The 21,394-nt window shown below is 38.6% G+C and overlaps 1 protein-coding gene across 2 annotated transcripts in view; it reads left to right on the forward strand.

Moving 5' to 3' along the window:
* LOC122542764 (E3 ubiquitin-protein ligase TRIM9) overlaps positions 1-21,394 on the forward strand; it is a 60,720-nt gene that overhangs the window by 28,140 nt on the left and 11,186 nt on the right. Inside the window, exons 4-7 of one of the 2 annotated variants that reach the window (XM_043680780.1) lie at positions 4,721-4,831; positions 9,198-9,351; positions 11,591-11,748; positions 16,391-16,529. In XM_043680780.1, coding sequence (XP_043536715.1) covers positions 4,721-4,831; positions 9,198-9,351; positions 11,591-11,748; positions 16,391-16,529 — 562 coding nt within the window. The remainder of the gene's footprint in view (positions 1-4,720; positions 4,832-9,197; positions 9,352-11,590; positions 11,749-16,390; positions 16,530-21,394) is intronic. The other variant, XM_043680790.1, reaches the window with a different exon arrangement.

The following is a 21,394-nucleotide window of genomic DNA, read 5'->3' on the forward strand; positions in this document are numbered from 1 at the left end:
CTGAAATTACAGCAGAATGGCTTTGACCGAGTTTATTTTTCATCATTTAATACCAGAAGTAGGGGAGCAGCTGTATTGGTTAGGAAAAATCTCTCATTTAAATTGTTGGAATGTGTTAAAGACACATATGGGAGGTTTGTAATTTTTAAAGCCTTGATAAATGGGGAAGAATATGGCATTTTAAATGTTTATTGTCCCCCAGCTCATCCTCTTAAATTCTTGGTAGATGCTTTTTCTAAACTGATAAGTCTCAAGTCTCGGCACATCATTATAGGGGGAGATTCTAACTGCCTCATGGACCCCACAGTAGACAGGTTGCCTAAAGGTCCCTCGATACCCTCTGCATGAACTAAAGAGTTATTGGGTTTGTGTGGGGAATTAGGGTTGGTGGACGTCTGGAGGTGTCTCCACCCTACAGGAAGGGATTACACGTTTTTCTCCAATCCGCATAGATGTCACACGAGGATTGATTTTTTTTCTGACCCCTGCGGTAACCCTGGATCTGGTGGCATCCTGTATGATTGGTAATATTGCCATCTCTGATCATGCTCCAGGGTACCTCATGGTTAAGACTAAGGATGTTACAGTGGATTCAAGGTACTGGTGAATGGACCCCTTTATTCAAATGGACAGCAAGTTTGTGGAGTATTTCTCTCGGGAATTTCGGGCATTCCTAGACATCAACATAGGCTCGGTTGATAGCTCATCTGTTCTTTGCCAAAGGTTATGCCAGAGGGTTAGGTATTTCATATTTCACCAGTGGGAAGCGGCAGAAGGGTGAGCAGCAATGCCTCCTTGAAGCATGGTTGAAGGCAGCCGAGAAGGCCTATTTTGACAGACCCTCATTGGTCAAACTACAGAGGATTATGGCACTGCAGTCTACACTAAATTCCATGCTCACGCAGACGGCAAAGAAGGAGCAGGCTTTTGCAAAGCAAAGGTTATACGAGCATGGTGACAAGCCAGGCAAATACTTAGCATACCTTGCCAGAAAGAGAAGTGCCCCACAAACCATTACAGCAATTAGGGAAGGGTCTGGGAACCTAACATGTGATTCTAAAAAGATTAATGTGGCGTTCCAGAGATTCTACTCTAAGTTATATCAGTCTGAGAATTGTGAGGAGGGACAGACGTTGAGTGGCCGTAGCTTTTCTATACTCTAGATCGGTTTGGTCTGGACGAAGTTTTCATAAGATGGATAAAAGTTCTCCCCAGTGTACCTCTCGCGGCGGTCATTACCAATGGGGTACGATCAAGCAATTTTAATATTTCTAGGGGCAGCCGGCAGAGCTGTCCCCTTTCACCATTACTTTTTACGTTGGTGATTGAACCATTGGCAGAGGCCATTCGTGGGGATCTCAATATATCAGCTCCAGAAGTGGGGTCAAAATTACATAAGATCTCGCTGTATGCAGATGATGTTCTAATTTTCTTGACAAATCCAGCAGTTTCAGTGCTTTGCCTGATACAATGCATTCACACGTTTGACACTTTTTCTAGGGGTTAAGATTAACTTTGCAAAATCAGAGACTATGCCTATGGGTGGTCTTACGAAAGAGTTGGCTCTTGAGAGTGACTATAGCTTCCCATTTAGTTGGTCACAGGCGGGTTTTGTGTATTTGGGCATATTCATTACTCCACTTCTGAACTGGCTGTTCAAAGCCAATTTTACTCAATTACTTGAAAACATTAAACAAGATGTCCAAAGATGGGAGGCACTTCCAGTCTCATGGCTGGGTCGGATAGTGCTTATTAAGATGAATATTCTCCCTCGTTTGCTATACCCTATACGGATGCTCCCCCTGATTTTCAATAAACAAACACTCAGGAGACTGAACAGTTGGTTCAGCTCCTTTATCTGGCACCGTAAATGGCCTCTCATTAAATTAGCCAAACTTCAGTTCCTCACAGATTGGGGGGAGTAGACCTTCCGGACATTAAAAATTACCAATTTAGCTCGCTTTTGACCTACGTAAGTGATTGGGTTAGTGGGGACCCTCTTTCAACAGATTTATCTGCCACACTAACAAGGGCTTTTATATAGCCATAACGATTGTGTTTCATGAGTCCAATATCCAGGGAGGAGGAACTGTGAATGTATGAGTGTTTTGTTTGGCTGGGCTGAGTTATTACTATTTATTTGTGTGTTGTTAGGTATTTATTTAGTTAGTTAAATAGCTAGTTAAGTTTTTTTAAAATTTTATACTTCTCTATATATGTTTATACATTTGTATAGGAGGGTGGGTTGAGAAATTATTTTTATTATTTGTGTTTAGTTTTGTACTATTTTTGTACTGTTTTGAATTGCATTGTTTTGTATTTGTTGTGATATTTAAAAATCTATTTTTTCTTAATAAAAATATATTATATTAAAGCAAAAAGAAAATTGACCTCCATTAGAACCAGATGACCATTTAACCAGATGTTTACTTTTGTTATGATTTGGATTTTGCCAAACAATTTAACTGTTCCAAACCAGCTGTTGGTGACTTTCCAGGGTGTGCACTCTCCTGGAAACCGACCTATGAGTTCTCTTACTCAATTTAGGTGTCTCGAGTCCACAATTGCAATGCTTGCCAGCCTGGATCCTGAAGAAAATTTTAACTGATTGGCCAAGGCTTGGCATTATTTTGGGGTTTTCCTATGGACTGACCTAGAGTGCCTCTATTCAGGATATGTTCTGTATGAGGCTATGCAATTTCCTTCACTGAAGTGATGTTCTACAAGCTCAGTTGGACTGGCGAGGGTGCCCACTTCCATCAGAAAATCCTGCAACTCAAATGCTCCATTTGCCACATTTTCCAATAATAAAGCCAGTTGTAGTTGCTGTTTGAAGTGCAACTGGGCTTCAACTAGTAGCTGCTTTTGCAAGGTTACATCATTAATAGCACATACCAAATGGTCTCTTAGCATTTCATTAAGGGTTAAATCAAAGTCACATGCCTCTGCCAGTCATCATAACCTAGTCAAAAATCCCTATACAGATTCCCCTATTTCTCAAATTGCTGAGTAAAATTGATAGCATCTCAGAATTAGAGACGACTTGGAGTTGTAATATTCCTTAACTAAATCCATCAACTCATGAAAGGTTTTAATATTTGGTACCTGAGAAAACTGTAGGTCCACAAGCTGACAGGAGAATTACTCATTGCTTTACATCTGCTTTAATGTCATTTGCCAGAAAAAAAATACATTCTTTCCATATACTGGGCCCATCTTCAATGGCAGGATTAAACAAATCAAGCTTCCCAAATAATGGTATGATGCCAGAAATGCTTACTGTAACTCAAAAAGAACTGTTGCGAGCAAATTTCTTCAGGACCATGCTTTACTCTTATCACCACTGAAATAACTCAAAGTCACCCTCGATTATACATCAAATGCCCCTGACACTATCCAGCTCTCAGAGTGACAGGAAGTCAAACGTTTCTCTTTTTATCTGTCAGCCAGGGCTCCCTGATTAGAACAGATTAACAGCCCCCAATCAGAGAACTCATATTCTATGATGTCCACCTAGCTGACCTCATTACAATCACTACTCAGGCATTGTTGTCGCTACTATTAACAATACCAAAGGATACCTGACCCCTTCCATCATGTACAGCTACCACACGCACACCCCTGCCGGTGTTACCACTGCCACCAAAGACAGCCAGGTACCATATCCATAGGGGTGCCAATTCTCTCTGAAGGGCTATCTATCTCCTGGTTATCCTAAAAAATCTACAAAGGGCAGACATACTCTTAGCTGATCCAAATGCACACTCTGGGCTCCATGCTACAGGGATACTAAATCTTACCTCATTGGAGGCAGCTAGTGACTTAAGTGGTCAGCTGCCTCTGTTAAATACTTGTGCAAAAGTCAGCCTGGCTCCACTCCCTCCTCCACAAAAATGGGAAGTACTATTTTAAGTGGCAGTACTTGTGATTTTGTGCTGAAAATGTGGGCCACTGTGTTTCATTACATCTAATTGGTTTTTATAACAACCTGGTAGATCCATGATCACTTTTGCTGATACCAGCTCTATACTCCACATTCTTAAAAACAAATTAAAATTACATTGCTGCAGGGGTGAGACTTGACCACTTAGTCCAGACCTCTGGATCTCTCATGTGATAACATAGTCACTTCTTTACCATTTCGCTTGTTTCATGTAATTGTATGTTTGCCAGAAGGGGAAACAAGACAAAGAAGCATGTATCTTTTCCATATGAAATGATGTATTTATTGCTTTACCAGATGAGTATTACATAATCTATAGCAGCATTATGTAGAAGCTGTACCCTTGGTTCTCCACAGAATAGTTTAATTAATGCACAACGATTTTCCCATAGCCTTGAGTGAATACTAAATGTCTATACATAAGATAAAACGAAGAACTGGATGCTGGAAATCTAAAACAAAAAGTACAAATCCCTGGAGAAATTCTTGGCAAGTCTAGCAGCATCTGTGGCAAGAACACTAATGAAGAATCACTGGACTCAAAATGTTAACTTTGCTTCCTTCCTACAGATGCTGCCAGACCTGCTGAGTTTTTTGAGCAAATCCTGTTTTGTTGCTTGCATGTAAGATCTTTATTCTTTCACTTTCAAGTAAAAACTGAGAATCTGTACGCACAAGACTCATTTTAAGAGAACATGCAAACTTAATGATGTAAATTTCTCTTTGTACTTTATATATGTTCAGTTTTAATATAAACATTCTACATGGACTTTTCAGGTTGTTCGTGAGCAGATAAGCCACTGCACATTGAAACTTCGCCAGACAACAGGTCTCATGGAGTATTGCCTAGAAGTATTAAAAGATAATGATCCCAGCGGATTTCTACAGGTTTGTAGTGTGCATCTTATTACAGTTATATAATAAAAATTTCTGCAATGAATATTTGAGTGAAATTACCTTTCAGAAATGTGTTGACAAGAGAAAATGACCATTAATTTGAGAATTTATTCAGTGACATAAAGATAGTTGGGAAGCAGGTGGTGCAAAGGACACAAGGATTCTGAAGAGCGATATAGTTAGGTTAGGTGCATAGGCGATTGTTTGGCAGATGGAGTATGTTGTTGGAAAGTGTGAAAGGATGAGTAGAATAGTATGTTATTTAAACAAAAAGAGATTGAAGCACACAGAGGGATCTGAATATTCCTGTATGTAAATCTCAAATAGTTACTATGCAGGTGAAGCAAGTGAGTAGTAAGGTTAATGGAATATTGTTATTTCTTGAAATGGAATATTAATGTTGCCAGGAATGGAGCATTTCAATTATAAGGAGAGGCTGGATAGGCTGGGACTTTTTTCACTGGAGTGTAGGAAGATGAGGGGTGGCCTTATAGAGGTTTATAAAATGGTGAAGAGTATAGATAAGTGAACGATAGGTGTCTTTTCTCTTGGGTGGGGGATTTCAAGACTAGGGGAATATTTTTAAGGTGAGAGAAAAAAGATTTAAAAAAGACAGGAAGGACTTTTTTATATACAGAGAGTGTTTCAAACATGGAATTACCTTCAGAGTAAGTGGTGAATGCAGGTACAGTTACAACTTTTAAAAAGCATTTAGATAAGTAAATGAATAAGAAATGTTTGGAGGGAAATGGGTCAAATATAGGCAGATGGGATAGTTTAATTTGGGATTATGGTTGGACCGAAGTGTCTGTTTCTGTGAAGTATGACTGTATGACTCTGTGAAGTACAAATGTTTTGCTATAGTTGTACAGGGTATTGAGAGGATCATATCTAGAGTATATGTGAACAGTTTTGGTCTCCTCATTCAAGACATGACATAAATGCACTAGAAACAATTCACTTAACTGATTCTTGGGATGAGAGTTTTGTTGTAAAGATAGGTTGGACAAAATGGGCCTGTATCCATTAGGGTTCAGAAGAATGATCTTCTTGAAACATATCCTGAAAGCCTGCTGAGGATGCTGAGGATCGTTCCTGTTGGGGGAAAGACTAGAACCAGGGAGGAGTTTTTAAAATATGCATCTTCTACTTAAGACAGAGATGATGAAATATTTGTTTCTCTCAGAGGGTTGTGAATTTGTGGAACTCTCTTTAGAGAGTGGTAGTGCAGGCTCATTGAATATTTTTAAGGCTATTAGATTCTTGGCTGACAAAGCGGTCAAAGGGTATAGGGAATAAGCAGAAAAGTAGAGTTGAAGCCACAATTGGATCAACCATGATTTTATCGAATGATGGTGCAGCCTCAATGGGCCAAATGGTCTACTTCCACTTCAGTTATTACATTTGTATTTCAAGTTTACACATGGGAACACAGAAACGTAGACCAGAATGAGTCCCATCTATTTCTCTGAGGCAGCAATCTCAAAGTAACCTTCTCATTGGAAAACAATAAGATAGAGCACATCAGAAAGCAATAAGATGGAGCACAATCTTGTAGATTTATTCATTCAATGTTTCTGCACTTGATCACTTCTAATAAATTAGCACTTTATCTTAATACTCAATCTATTTGCAACATTTGTTGAAGAAACATGACATGACACAGCTCAAGAGAGAGAATTATTTGGACATGACGTGAAATACTAATTCTTTGTTTCAGTCAGATAGGAGAAACAGCATTGTTTTGCAGTGAATGAGTTTTGTAAACAGGCACATACAGTGCAATTATAAAGAAATAATGATTTATTTATATTAGTCATTGGTTGGGGCATAGGATATCTATCCAGTTTTGGGTGCTTTGTTCTCGAATATTAAAGGCACACAGTGATGATGAAATATAATCATTTAAATGTAAATTAATTTAAAATTGTCACTGAAAGAAAGAAATAAGATAGGAAAATTTATCTATGAGGTGACTTATTAGAATATTATCCACAGAGTATGGTTGAACCTAGAAACCTTTTCACTTTTTTGTTTGTTCATGAAATATGGATGTCACTAGCAAGGCCAACATTTATTGCCCATCCCGAATTGCCCTTGAGAAGACAGCAGTGAGTTCTTGCTGTCCATGGTGGGAGGTATACTCACAGTGCTGTTATCAAGTGAGTTTGAGGACTTTGACCCAGTGATAATGAAAGAGTGGCAGTGTCACTCCAAATTGGGATGGTGAGAGGCTTGCATGGGGACCATAAGTGGTGCTGTTGCCATGTATCTGCTGGCCTCGTCCTTCCAGGTGGTAGAGATCCCTGGTTTGGAAGGTGTTGTTGAAGGAACTCTGGTCAGCTACCGCAGTGCGTCTTGTAGATGGTGCACAGTGCTGTCCCTGTGGAGAGAGTGAATGTGGGATGTGGTGGATGAGGTGCCAGTCAAGTTGGATACATTGTCCTGGTGCACTCATAGAATCATAGAATCCCTTTAGTGTGGAAGCAGGCCATTCAGCCCATCAAGTCCACAATGACTCTCTGAAAAACACCCCACCCAGACCCACTCTTCTAACCCTATCCTTGTAACCCTGCATTTCCCATGGTTAATCCATCTAGCCTGTACATCCCTGGACACCATAGGCAGTTTAGCATGGCCAGTCCACCAAAACCTAATATTTAGACTGTGGAAGGAAACTAGAGCACCAGGAGGAATCCCACATAGACACAGGGGAATGTGCCAACTCCACACAGATACTTGCCAGAGGGTTGAACCCAGGTCCTTGGTATTGTGAGGCAGCAGTGCTAACTACTGAGCCATTGTGCAACCCTCAAGTAAGTGGAGAGTATTCCAACTCATGGCCTTGACTTATACCTTGTAGATGGCTGTCAGGCTTTGGAGAATCAGGAGATGATTATTTGCCTCAGATCGCTTTGAAAATAAAATTAAAGCTGAGGAGGAAATAATAGAAGGCAGCAGGGTTTATTTTGCATTTCCCACCAATAAGCTGGCATAGGGAGATGGCTATCATTTTAACTTTGAGCGATGGTGTGGAACCAATTATATAAAATTAGCTGCCAACTGTATGTACCATGTCAATTTTGCTTTTCATTTAAGTCACAGGAAGAAACAAAATTGAGTACAGTCTGTTATGGGTAGTCAACTTGATATTGCTTATTCTATATCATCATCCAAAGTTTAAGGCCTTCTTCTGTGATGTAAATGCTCTTGCAATGAAAGCTTGTAACCTTCACTTACCTGCTAACCATTTGATGCATTCCCAGTTTCAAATGTATCATGTGGGAAGATTTAAGGTGAGTGGAGAGAGATTTTAAAAAGATATAGGGGCAATTTTTTTACACAGTTCATGTGTGGAATGAAATTCCTGAGGAAGTGGTGAACGTGGTTTCAACATTTGAAAGACATTTGGTAAGTATATGAATAGGAAACGTTTGGAGGGATATGGGCCAGGAGCAGACAGGTGGGACTAGTTTAGTTTGAGATTATGGTTGGCATGGACTGATTGGACTGAAGGGTCTGTTTCTGTGATGTATGACTCTATGACTCCATTTCAAATGAAAGATTTAAAATTAATTCCACACTTCAAAGAATCCCCACAGTGTGGAAACAGGCCCTTCGGCCTAACAAGTCCACACTGACCCTTCATGCGGCACCTAAGCCAGGAAAGGTTGTGTAGAAGTTTTCAAGTTGTGAGAACTAAGAAATGTTAGGCCACCAGAACTGTGAAAGGTTCATGCAAGGATCAGAAAAGAATCATCAAATTTCCTCTAAAGAAGGAAAATTAAACTGCGAAGAATCAATTAATTAAATAGTTGACATAGAGATGATTTTTTTTCTAGAATTGAGTATCTGTGAAAAGATAGTTGGGAAATTGATTGAAACTTTGTTTTGCTGTATAAATTAAGATAATTTGAAATTTGGTAATCTTGTGTTTGACCTGAGAAGTGTAAGATGAAATGCTTCAGTGATGTCTCCCATTTTACCAAGCAACTAAATTCCATGATTCTAAATTATATGTAGATTTGATTTGGGTGGACTGGGTTGGACAAGGTCAAAAGTCACACGATGCCAGATTATAGTCCAATGGATTCATTTGAAAACATTAGCTTTTGGAGCGCTGTTCCTTCATCAGGTGTTAGTGATCAACCTAGTGTTATGAGATTTTTGACACTGTAGGTTTGGAAAGATCATCCCCAAATATTAGCAATATTTTGTTTATAAATAATGTTCTTAATTATTACTGTAAATAAATTGCTCCATCCTATATCAATTCCATCTCTTAGCATTTATCTGAAATAAATTTGAATAAAAAACCTTTAAAAGTTGACGTGCATTATGTTAAATGTTGTTCTAGATTTCAGATGCTTTAATCAAGCGTGTTCAAGTGTCTCAGGAGCAGTGGGTTAAAGGAGCTTTAGAAGCCAAAATAAATCCTGAATTTGACCTGACTCTCGACAATGGCCCATTACTGCAGTCAATTCACCAACTTGATTTTATTCAAATGAAAAGTAAGTAATGATGTGTGAAGCAATAATACAATATGGCTTTAGATTGACTTTTGCAAGGGGTATTTTAGTTTATGCCAAGAACTTGACACGATACACTTAGATTTGCAAGCCATTCTGTTATCCCATACAAGGCTTGTGTTATCAGAACTGCTTACAAACTGTTTGTATTAAAGATAAAGTTGGATTTTGATGGTTCCTGTAGTCATCATATGAGCTGTAATAGTGGTATCAAGCAGACTCAACTTGGAGATAATTGCAAAACAAAAATGGAAGCATCATTTCCCTAGTACTCTATGTAAAATGTTTGGAATTATTCAGAATGTGAAGGATAAGAAATACTGTGATATTTTGGTCGTGATACAACACAGGACAAAGAAGGGCTGTTATTTCTCTACACACATTTCAAAGTGGAGAATTGGTACATCTCTATTTACATGCTTCATGTCCACTTTTGTACATGACTGAATAATGAGGTCAAATCCAGATAAAGACAGAATCATTCACATAGTATTGTAATTAGGTAACAGAGATGATAACATGTCTCTCTTCTCAGTTTTCTGGTCCTCCCTGAATGACCATCTAAAGCCATTGGGCTGCCAATGATGCTTTTGGTGTTATGCACAATAAGTTAGCTTTTGTTTCTAACAGAGTCCAAGTCCATCTTTTTAGAGAGAGCTTTATTGCAGTTAACCACACTCCATAATACTCATACCTCACTAATTGCTAGCTCTCTGATTTACACATCACATTCACACCAACTAACCCTTCATTAGTATATGTATTACCCTGTTGCCTTAGGTCTCAGGCATCCCTTGAGACCATATTAGGTGATAGCATTTGCTGTTTCTAGACAGGCGAAGTGAGGAATCTCGTCTTGTCTGTTTGAAGCAGTTACTCCTGCATCCCCCTTCACTTGGCTACGTGCTTCAAGCCTACTCCAGTGGAGTTTTGAGGTGAGGTGGGTTTCCTGCACTGATGAAACACTAGAGATGATTGTAATGAACTGAATATTGTACTGCCAAATACTGGCAGTCTTTTAAAACTATGTGCCTGAGATATCTGTGCCCAATTTAGACTGACTGTAGCGAAGGAAAGCGGTATGTTGGAGTGGCAGATAAGGTCACAGGAGGCCTTCTCTATTATCAGGGACCTATTGACAGTTCTAACAGTTGTGAACTATAGCTTTTGTAAGCCATCAAGATAATTCTATTTCAGGACATTCATGTGAGCAATTTTTAATTTTAATAAGTTCTCTCTGAAACTGTTGGTAGCCATGTGCAATGTTCTAGTTGATCCTTTTGTGCTGTGGTCTAAATTCAGTCCCTTTTTGCTGATTGACACTATGTTTGATACTTTTTTTTGGTGAAATAACACTTATTTGCAGAGCCAAATGTGCAAGACATGGACTAGTCTGTGCCATTTTCAAATTCAGATTGGCGCTTCACATTCTTGCTTATGGCCTGACTTGCCTGTCCACCTCGGAAATGACTCTTTCAGGTTACTTCAACTCCATAATAATGTGACCTGTGATGGTAAATTGAAGACAAACTACCTTAATGTGGCAGATTCAATGACTAATACTTCGACTAGTCAGGTACTCAGTCACTGTTGTTTGTTCTCCAGCCAGCTTGGCTATTAATGAGACCTGAGAGTTGTGATTCTGCTTGGCTCCAGTAATTCCACAAGCCCGTTTTGTTGCAGACCATTCTTGGAACCAGCCAAAATTGTACAGATATTTGCTGGTAAACTGCAGGATTTTAAATGTTTAATATCTAGTAATATTTACATTTTTTTAGGATTCCTGAATCTTCCCTTTTTTAATCTATGCCTATACTTTCTATGCTTGAATAAATGATGTAAGTATCTCTTGGTAGACCATTTACTGGAAATGTTGTATCAATCTGTCAGTAGCTTGTTTTGGAGACAGGATCGAGGAAACACTGCATTTTTGGAGCTGAGCGAGTGCCCTTGCTTAGTATTCATTCTGCAAGCACTACAATTAGACAAATTAATCTGTTGTGAATTTCAGTACTGTTTGTGGAATGTTGCTGTTACAAACTGATTATCTTAGTATAAAGGTAAAGTTGAAACTGAGTGTAAATTCATTGAACTACATTAATTTGCTTGATGTAATTTCAAATCTCCATATTCTAAAATATAGATTTTGTGGAATTGGGAACTAATTGCAGGTTTATTAATGTTATTGTGCAAAGACAGAGTTAGACTGAGATATGCTTAGTTCCTTCTGCAGTGCCACCTGCACCAATACTACAACTGGAGAAATGTTGTACTAATAACAACATTGCCACACTTGCATGGAAGGCACCTCCACTCAACCAGACTCAGATCGAAGGCTACATACTAGAACTTGATGATGGAAATGGTGGGCACTTTCAGGTAAAAATTTCATCTTTCACTTTGTAATGATATTTTACATCTGTGAAGGTCAACTTGATTTTCAGACTTGCCATCAATGAATGTTATATTTGAGCAGTGTTTTCTTTGAAAATGAGCAAACTTGTCCTTTTATAATGATATATAAAACAAACTGCAGATTTTATTTTTGCTTACCAATTTTCCCTTCTTTCGTCTCCTGAAGGATACTACTTGTTGGAGTATGGATGCATGGAGAAATGTACTGTTGTGTTGTTCGGTAATAATTCATCATTCATCATTCATTCGTGAATCTTTACAGAAAGAATGCCAACAGGCTATTCCTTCAAAGAATCATCATATCTGCACCTGATCCTATTTACAATCATGGGAAAATCACTGAATAGCTAGGGAGAGTCTGTTTTGTTTCTCCCTCCGTGCCTAACTCAAGGAGACCACTCAGCTGAAGTCAGAGCATGAGCTGGTGATTGAGTCTGGAATCTAGCTGGTGTGTTTGGATCAGCTGACTGCTAAGGGAGGATTTCCTCTGATTGCTGTTTAGAAATTATAAATAAGCTCTTTAAAAATACATTTGAGTTTACTAGAACAGTGCACTAGGAAAATGTTCCTCTATTTGATAGATTCACTGAGCTCTGGGCTTCATTTAGAAAATAGAGCAATAAACTTCAGACATTTTTAAACATTTAGTTCTAATTGCCTGAACATACAAAGTTTTTATTAGCTAAGACTTTTTCCCTGGGCTGATTTCCACTTTGCTTCCACACATGATAAATTCTTAATGTGACCAAATGACAGGATGTAGATTCTAGTTCTGTTCTACAAAACAGAACAAACAAGGCCTAATGACCATAATATTATCTTTGTCCTCTTTATGAAAAAAATATATTATAATGATTGTAGTTCTATGAGTAATGCTGTTAATTTGATCGTAATACTTCAGATGATGAGCTGCATCTATTTGAAAATGACCATGAATGAATGGGAATTTAGCTTTTCCAAGCATTGTCTGATAAATCAATATACTTGCAGTGGATGTCAATTTTCAATATGGATATCAGCATATTAACTCTAACAACTGTTAGTAATTACACAGATTACCTGAAAATAAACCCTTAAAATAAGGCAAATCTCACTGAAATCCATATTATTGTGTTGGATTCCCAGACCATGGATCACATGTATAATTTATCCCTCATAAACATTTGAATTTGCTTACTTCCAGTTTAAAACAGCTGCTGTCCAATTAATTAATTAATTAATTAATTAATTAATAATTAAATAATTAATTACAGAAAGTACTTTATTTAACTGTGTTAAAAATCACACAATGCCGGATTATATTCCAACAGGTTTATTTAACTGATAACTGACCACTAGAAAAGTTTATGGATAAAATTCTCTATTCTTTTGTTTCTTGCATATAAAATTGTTGCAAGACCATAAGACCGAGGAGTGGAAGTAAGACCATTTGGCCCATCGAGTCCACTCCGCCATTCAATCATGGCTGATGGGCATTTCAATGCCACTTACCTGCACTCTCCCCGTATCCCTTAATTCCTTGCGAGATTAAGAATTTATCAGTCTCTGCCTTGAAGACATTTAATGTCCTGGCCTCCACTGCACTTAGTGGCAATAAATTCCACAGGCCCACCACTCTCTGGCTAAAGAAATGTCTCCTCATTTCCGTTTTAAATTGACCCCTCTAATTCTAAGGCTTTGCCCACAGCTCCTAGTCTCCCCGCCTGATGGAAACAAATTCCCAGCATTCACCCTTTCTAAGCCATGCATTATCTTGTAAGTTTCTATTAGATCTCCCCTCAACCTTCTAAACTGTAATGAATACAATCCCTGGATTCTCAGCTGTTCATTGTATGTTAGGTCTACCATTCCAGGGATCATCTATGTGAATCTCTGCTGGACACACTCCAGTGTCAGTATGTTCTTCCTGAGGTGTGGGGCCCAAAACTGGACACGGTATTCTAAGTGGGGCCTAACCAGAGCTTTATAGCGCCTCAGTAGGACATCACTGCTTTTATATTCCAACCCTCTATTGTGTTTGTGTTTTTGATTTACTAGAACCATAATTAGAGTACGAGGTAGATGGAGAGTAAACTAGAACAGTGAATGATTGTCTCAGCCCCACAGTTGGTCCTAGAATGCCTCCCTGGCTCCCTGATCCAGTCTCCTGACCCACTTGCCAGGTTTCAATGGCAGTGCTTTTAACTTTTCCCTGTATATTGCTTCAGGAATCAGGGACAACCATACCCTCTTCCATTTATATTATCTTACCATCTAATTTGGGAAGAACCCAGAAACAATAAACTTCACTCTGTACCAACAAGATGTTTAAATGAAACTCTGCTTCTCCCACAGACCTGGCTGTCTCCCTGTCTGCTCCCTTATTGGGGGCATCTACCTTGACCTCTGAATTGTCTCTTTGATACACCGCTTTTGTTGCTTGAGTTGTTAGTGGCAATTTCAGGCAATATTGCCCACTCTCTTACACCTGCTGCATTGAGCTTCTCTAGTCCAACATGTTGACTCCTTGTGGCCACTCTTGCCACATCAGCAGCATTCTATAGTTGGTACCACACACTGCTGAGTTTCTGATGTTTTATGCACCTGGGCGTTGTACGTTGCTGACAACTAACTCCATCGAGGTAGCAATTTCTAAAGCTGTCTTGGAATCCAGGTCTGTCCTTGTCCGTAGCTTCTGTTGGATGGTCTTGTGACACAAGCCAAATGGTCCTGCAAGGTATCTTGAAGTAACCCTCTGAATTTGCAATGTTCCGCTAACCTCTTTAAGGGCACAAATTGGGCAACGATTCTCCTTCGTGCTGTACAATTTATAAAAACAGAAATTTTCCATCATCTTCAGTGGCTATGGTAGAAAATAACTCTCCAGCACTTTGCATAGCTCTTGGAATATCTTCTCTGTGGGTTTCTCTGGTTGCACCAGACTCCTTGGAATCATGAAGATCTTGTTCCTAATGGTACTCAAGAAAACCAATACAATTATGTCTTCAACCATCTTATTCACCTATAAAGGCACATCAAAATGTTTGGTGTACAATGTCCAACATTTTAACTCTTCAATGGTCCCATTGCTCCAAATTGGCCCACCGTTTTGTTTTCCTGCTGGTGGGAATTTTTCCCGCCATTCGAGTCTAGTAGCTGGTCACAGTTGAGTTCCCTTGGTGAACAGTCTCCACGTTGGCTACTTTCTCTTTGACTGTATCAGTGCACTGACGTCACCCACAGCCCAGCTCCCTTAGTGACTGCTTCCCTTGATGTTACCTGCACAATCTCATGCTGTTTTTGAAACACAGACAATGTCCTTCCTCCTGACAAAAAACAAAGTGGCATTCACAGACAGTGTGTGGGCCACCCTACTCTTGTTGCCAGTTGTTGTGTTTGCAGTTCACAAGAGCCATAAGTAGAACATGAAGTAGACGGAGAGTAAACTTGAATAGGGAATACTTTATTGTGTGTCCTCTCAGCTCCACAGTTGTTCTTAGTTTCCCATTTAACTCTCACCTCTGGGTCACCCAACCCATTCACTCAAAGAGACAACACACACCTAACTAGATACATAACAAAAACAGACACAATGTATACTAATGTTTAGGTGTGAGGATTTGTACTGCCACTTAGTGGGTGCTTGCTATTTCTAGATGGCTGCTAAGTTTTATCATTTGATGATTCAAAATAAATAAATCAGAATCTTGTGTTTGTTTCAAAATTCTTCTGCAAAATGCATGAAGAACGAGATTGAGTGTCTATTTGTCATTCTCAGACAACCACCTGATGAAGGTGGTTGCAGCGCTCCGAAAGCTAGTGCTTCCAAATAAACCTGTTGGGCTATAAACTGATGTTGTGATTTTTAACATTCTCAGACTACCCTTTCTGGCTTAACCAGCAGCAGAGGATGTTGTTCCCTCCCATTGACATCAGGAGTGCTCCTGCTCCTACCATCACAGATCTACAGTTTGATGCTTACTCCCTATCTCCACATATATCCCCCTACTCCTGGATTTAATGAAAGGTTTCTTCCTTATAGTAGGCATGTCAGGGAACAGTCCTTGCCTCTTCCTTAAAAGGAAATCCAAGGCTCAATTTCTTTGGTCTCAAGTATGTCCCTAAGAACAGGTGTAAATGAATCTCCTATGACTGTGTCATCCTGTCTGAAAGAGAACAATACGGGAAGTCACCACAAATGAGAGATCTGGAGGGATTTTTAAAAAATATTAATTGTTTACATTTAATTTATTTCAGGCTAGGCTAGATGAATTTACTTCGTGAAGTTGATTTGTAATTGAAGAAAAAGTTGAAAGACAGCTTCAGGCTAATTTTTCAAAAAATGTTGTCTCGAAATTGTTTGCAATATTAATGCTCAATAAGAACTGATGAACATATCCATTTAAACACAAACAAATGTTATATCTATACTCTCAACGAATGGATGCTTTTATTGCAGAATAATTTATTGGCTTATGTCACATGATTTTTAAAATTATTTAGTGCTTGTGATTTGTGTGACTGTACTACTTTTTACATAAAGAAGCGGAAAGCCAGAAATACTGTAGTTCTGACCATGCATCGGCTCTCTCCCCTTAACTAACAACCACTCTACTTGGAATTTCAGGAGGTGTATGTTGGCAAAGAAACAGTGTGCACAGTAGACGGACTTCAGTTCAACAGTGTCTACAATGCAAGAGTAAAAGCCTTTAACTCAGCAGGTGTTGGACCTTACAGTAAAACAGTTGTGTTGCAGACATCTGAGGGTGAGGAAAACCAAAATACCAATTTAGTTTTACGAAGTTAATAACTTTGATGCAACTGTTTTGTATCATTAGAATTAGCATTATTATCTGAGTTATTGTGACTCTGCTGGAGATCTTAGCCCTTGGTTATGTATCTTGTCAGAAAAAGACCGTGGTTCACATTTTGCTTTACTAGTCTTAATATTGTTTCATCTCCCTTACATCTATATACTTGATGTAGCCTGTCAAAATTAATTAATTGAAAATTAACAGCAATTGAAAGCAAGAAGTAAAAGTTTATTATGCTCAAGTATGAGTGAGTGTCATTGGAATCAATTTGAATTTATCAAACAAAAAAAAATCTTAAATAGAATATAGTAGCACGAAAGAAGGCCACATTGTGCCTGTGCTGGCACTTTGGAGGAGCTATCCAATTATTCTAACTAACAGGTTTTATCTCCCATAGTTTCACATAGTATTTGCTGTGTGAAGTTAGTACCAAACACACTTTGTCATAGATGTTTCCCAATTAAATCATTATATGGTGGCTAAAGAATGTCTCCTCTCTATAAGTTAGCAAATCAATAAACAATAACATTTGTTCTTCACCTTAAGCTGACAGTTTTTAAAATTAAAGTCAGATTCATACAAAGTGCTAGTCCAATCACATTTACCATTTTTAAAAAATAGAGTTTGAAGATTATGCAATTTTTAACACAGTTACAAATCTATAAGGGTTTGGCATCATTAATACACAACTTGTGCATGTGTTAATTATTTTTTTCATGTGTACAATCTCCAGGCATGTCATATATAAACAATAAGTTGAAAAGTTCATATATTGGCAAGAGATAGTCTATCTAATAATGTAAAACAGGTGCAGGGAGGATAAAGCAAATTATTCTACGATAAGCTAACTTACTAAACAAAAAACTAAAGAATTGCAGATGCTGCAAATCAGAAACAAAATCAGAAATTGCTGGAACAAATATTCACTGAAGAAGGGTCACTGGACCTGAAATGTTAACTCTGCTTTTTCTGCATAGATGCTGCAAGATCTTCTGAGCTTTTCGAGCAATTATATGTTTTTATTTAAGATAATTTACATGTCTTTAGATAAGCAAATAAAATATATACTATTAAATAGACATTTAATTTAAAATGTGATGGAAAATTCAGAACTTGGTAATTGAAAGTATTGGAATTGAATGAAGAAATTTAGATTGCAAAGAACCTCTGAGGCTGAGCCCTACATTAGCCTTTGGGAATGCTGAGAATATTACAGTTCCAAAGGATTATAAAATTCCCATCAGAAGAAGAGTTTATGCTTTTGCTTTTGAAACTCCAAAGATAAATATAAAAGGTAGACATCAAATATTCTCTATCTTTTTTTAAAAAATAACCTATTCAGAGTTATTATGACAGACCTCTGAAGCAGGTGGGACTTGAACCCAGACCTCCTGACTCAGAAATAGAGACACTACCACTGCATCACAAGAGCCCTGTATATTTTCCATCATTAACTTATCATTTATGAAGCAGGCTCCCCACCACTGTTCCTATCCCTATGCTTTTTGATATTAGCAGTCCCATTCTCCATGATAGGGTAGTTAGCAATGTACGTCCATAAATAATAGATGTAAAAGTTTTGACATTTATAATGGTTTATATGAAAACAAGTCCATTCTAGCTAAGCTGGTGCAGTAAAACTAGCAGATAGTTTGACCAATGCATCACTGGTCTCTGTATCTATAAGATTCTTTATACAATCCAGTAGCACCGGTGTCTCAACTAATGTGAAACATCACTATAACACCAGGAGGTTAGAGAGTGATTTTATTAACTTACATCCCAGCCTGTTATGAGAGGCAAGGGAGGTGATTGCAGAGTCTCTGACATTATTTTCAAATCCTCTCTGGCCACAGGAGAGGTGCCAGAGGACTGGAGGCCAGCTAAAGAAGGGTGATAGTATTAAGCAGGAAACCATAAACCAATGAGTCTAACATCTGGTAGCGAAAGTATTGGAAAGAATTCTAACTGACAGAATTAATCTCCAATTGGTGAGGTAACAATTGATCAAGGACAGTCAGCCTGGGCTTTGTAATGGAGAGATCATGTCTGTCAAATTTCATAGAATTATTTGAGGAGGTGACTAGGTGTGTAGATCATGGTAGTACAGTTGATGTAGTCTACATGTACTTCACAAATGCTTTAGATAAGGTGTTGCATGGAGGACTGATTAAGAAGCTAAGAGTCATGGGATCCAGAGCAATTTGGCAAATTAAATCAGTGATAGGATTCAGAGGGTGAGGTTGAAGGGTGTTTTTGTGACTCAAAGCCTGTAACCAGTGGTGTACCACAGGGTTTGATGCTGGATCCTTTGCTGTTTGTAGTGTGCATTAATGATCTAGATATAAATGTAAGAGGTCAGATGGGTAAGTTCACAGATGGCATGAAAATTGGTGGTGTGGTACACTGCACGAACGAAAGCATTAGACTACAAGACAGAATAGGTATGCTGGTCAAATGAGCTGAAAAGTAACAAATGGATTAATCCTGAAAAGTGTGAGGTGATGCATTTTGGGAGAATTAACAAAGCAAGGTCAAGTGGTAGGACCCTAGCAAGTAGAGAAGATCGGAGGGACCCATCTTGGTGTGCATGTCCATAGATCCTTAAAGGCAGCATATCAGGCAGATAAGTTGATTAAGGAGGAATATATGATACTTGCCCTCAAGGCATTAAAAGAACAAGGAAGCAATGATGGCATTATATATAAATGTTAGGCTGTAGCTGGAGTCCTGTTTTATTCTGGTTGCCGCACTATAGGAAGGATGTGATTGCCCTAGGAAGAGTGCAAAAGAGATTCACCAAATGTGCCTGAGATGGAGCAATTCAGCAATGAAGAGAGACTAGATAGACTAGACTTGTTTTCCTTAAAGCAGAGAATGTTGGGAGATGTCTGATTGAGATGTTCGGAGTTATGAGAACAGATAGGGCAGGTAGGGAGAAACTTTTCCCCTTAGTAGAGGGTTCAATAACCATGGGGAACAGTTTTAAGATAAGAAGCAGGAGGTTTAGAGAGGAGTTGAAGAAAATCTTTTTCACCCAGAGGGTTGTGGGCATATGGAACTCACTGTCTAAAAGACTGGTAGAGGTGAGAACCCTCAAGACGTTGAGGAACTATTTAAATGAACACCTGAAATGTCATTGCATACAAGGTTACAGGCTAAATATTAGAAAAAGTGATTAGAATATATAGATGCTTGATGATTGGCATGCACATGATGGGCTAAAGGAAGTCTTTTTATGTTGAAAATACTCTGATTCTGTGATTAGTTTGCTGCAGCATCAAATTCACTGATTCAAAAGGCTGTCAGAACTGTACCAAAATTGGTGTTGATGGAGTTAAAAGGCAGTGAGTTTCTAGTTATTCCTAACGCACAGTATGTAACATTTGACCCATGTTCTTCGTACTATCTTTGTACTCAAGACTGTGGACGTCAAGATACATCCAAAAGCAAAATACTATAGATGATGGAAATCTGAAATAAAATCAGAAAATGCTGGAAATGCACAGCACATCAAGCAGTGTCTGTGGAGAGGGAAATGGAGTTAATGGGTTCAGATCATTGACCTTTCCACTAATACCTTCCAACACTAGTAAGGAGGAATCTTTAGATGAGGTAAAAGGAGGACATATTGGAAAGACTGGTACAGAAAGTAATATTGTCAGAACAGATGTATTGAAAACATTGGGAAAATGAAATAGAGTGAGTGGGTGGGTAAAAATGCAGACAAGGTCAACTTTTGGGGTTAGCAAGCTTGCAGTCAGTAGCCAGTCCCCAAAAATGGAAGCTGAGATGTTGAGGAAAGGAATAAAACAAATGGAGCTGGACCTTATGAAGGTGAAAGAAATCTGGAAATTAGAGGCAAATTATCTCATTTATCCAGTTTGAAGCAAACATTTGAAACAACATCAATTGGATGCCCACCACGAAATGAAAACAAATGCAAAATACTGCTGATCTGGAAATCTGAAATAAAAACAGGAAAGGCTGGAAGTATTCCAATGGATCGGATAGTATCTGTGGACAGAGAAAATTCTGATAATAGATCATTAACCTTAAATGTTAATACTGTTTATCTCCATTTGCTGCTGTCAAACATGGGAAGGAAACAGAAGATTAGAAATTGTTGAAGTGGCAGAGAGATAAGTACCATTTCAACTAGTTAGTGACTCAGAGCTGATTGCTTTTAATTGTTTCTCCCCTTTTTTTCCTACAACTGTCACTTTGAGTTCTCAGTTTCCTGACCTTAACCATCTCCTTTACATCATCAATGTCTGATCTGGTCTGAAAGCTATCCATTTCTGCTTCAACAGATGCCCAATTAGTTATCATCCACCAATGATATGCTCCTCTGCCAGGCTGAACATTGAACGTTGAACATTTTTTATTAAGGTGCACTTCCAAGTAAAATATCATGCTAGGGGAACCCCTATAACATTTAACTATGCCTGCCATTTTGAGGAATCATGGAACATTCTTTCTTCCAGACCTGCCCAGCACCCCATCCCATTTTTGAGCATAACTTATGGAGCAACATCTATGAAAAGCTGACTGGTTCCCCTTGATACCTGACTAGATTCCTGTAAGGACTTCCATACATTCTCAGTTTGTCTATCTGTGTTGCATCTGTCTTGACAATGCCACCTTCCAAACCAATGCCTTTGATATGTTTTTGCTTTTCCCCAACCAAAGATTCCAACTATCATTGTTGACAGGGCCCTTGACCATCCCTATTCTATTTCCCAGACAAATTCTCTCTTCTCTTCCCTAAACTCCAGGGCTACAATATGCTTTCCCTTGTCCTCACTTTCTGGCCA

Source organism: Chiloscyllium plagiosum, chromosome 3 (genome assembly GCF_004010195.1).
Source record: "Chiloscyllium plagiosum isolate BGI_BamShark_2017 chromosome 3, ASM401019v2, whole genome shotgun sequence".
NCBI lineage: Eukaryota > Metazoa > Chordata > Chondrichthyes > Orectolobiformes > Hemiscylliidae > Chiloscyllium > Chiloscyllium plagiosum.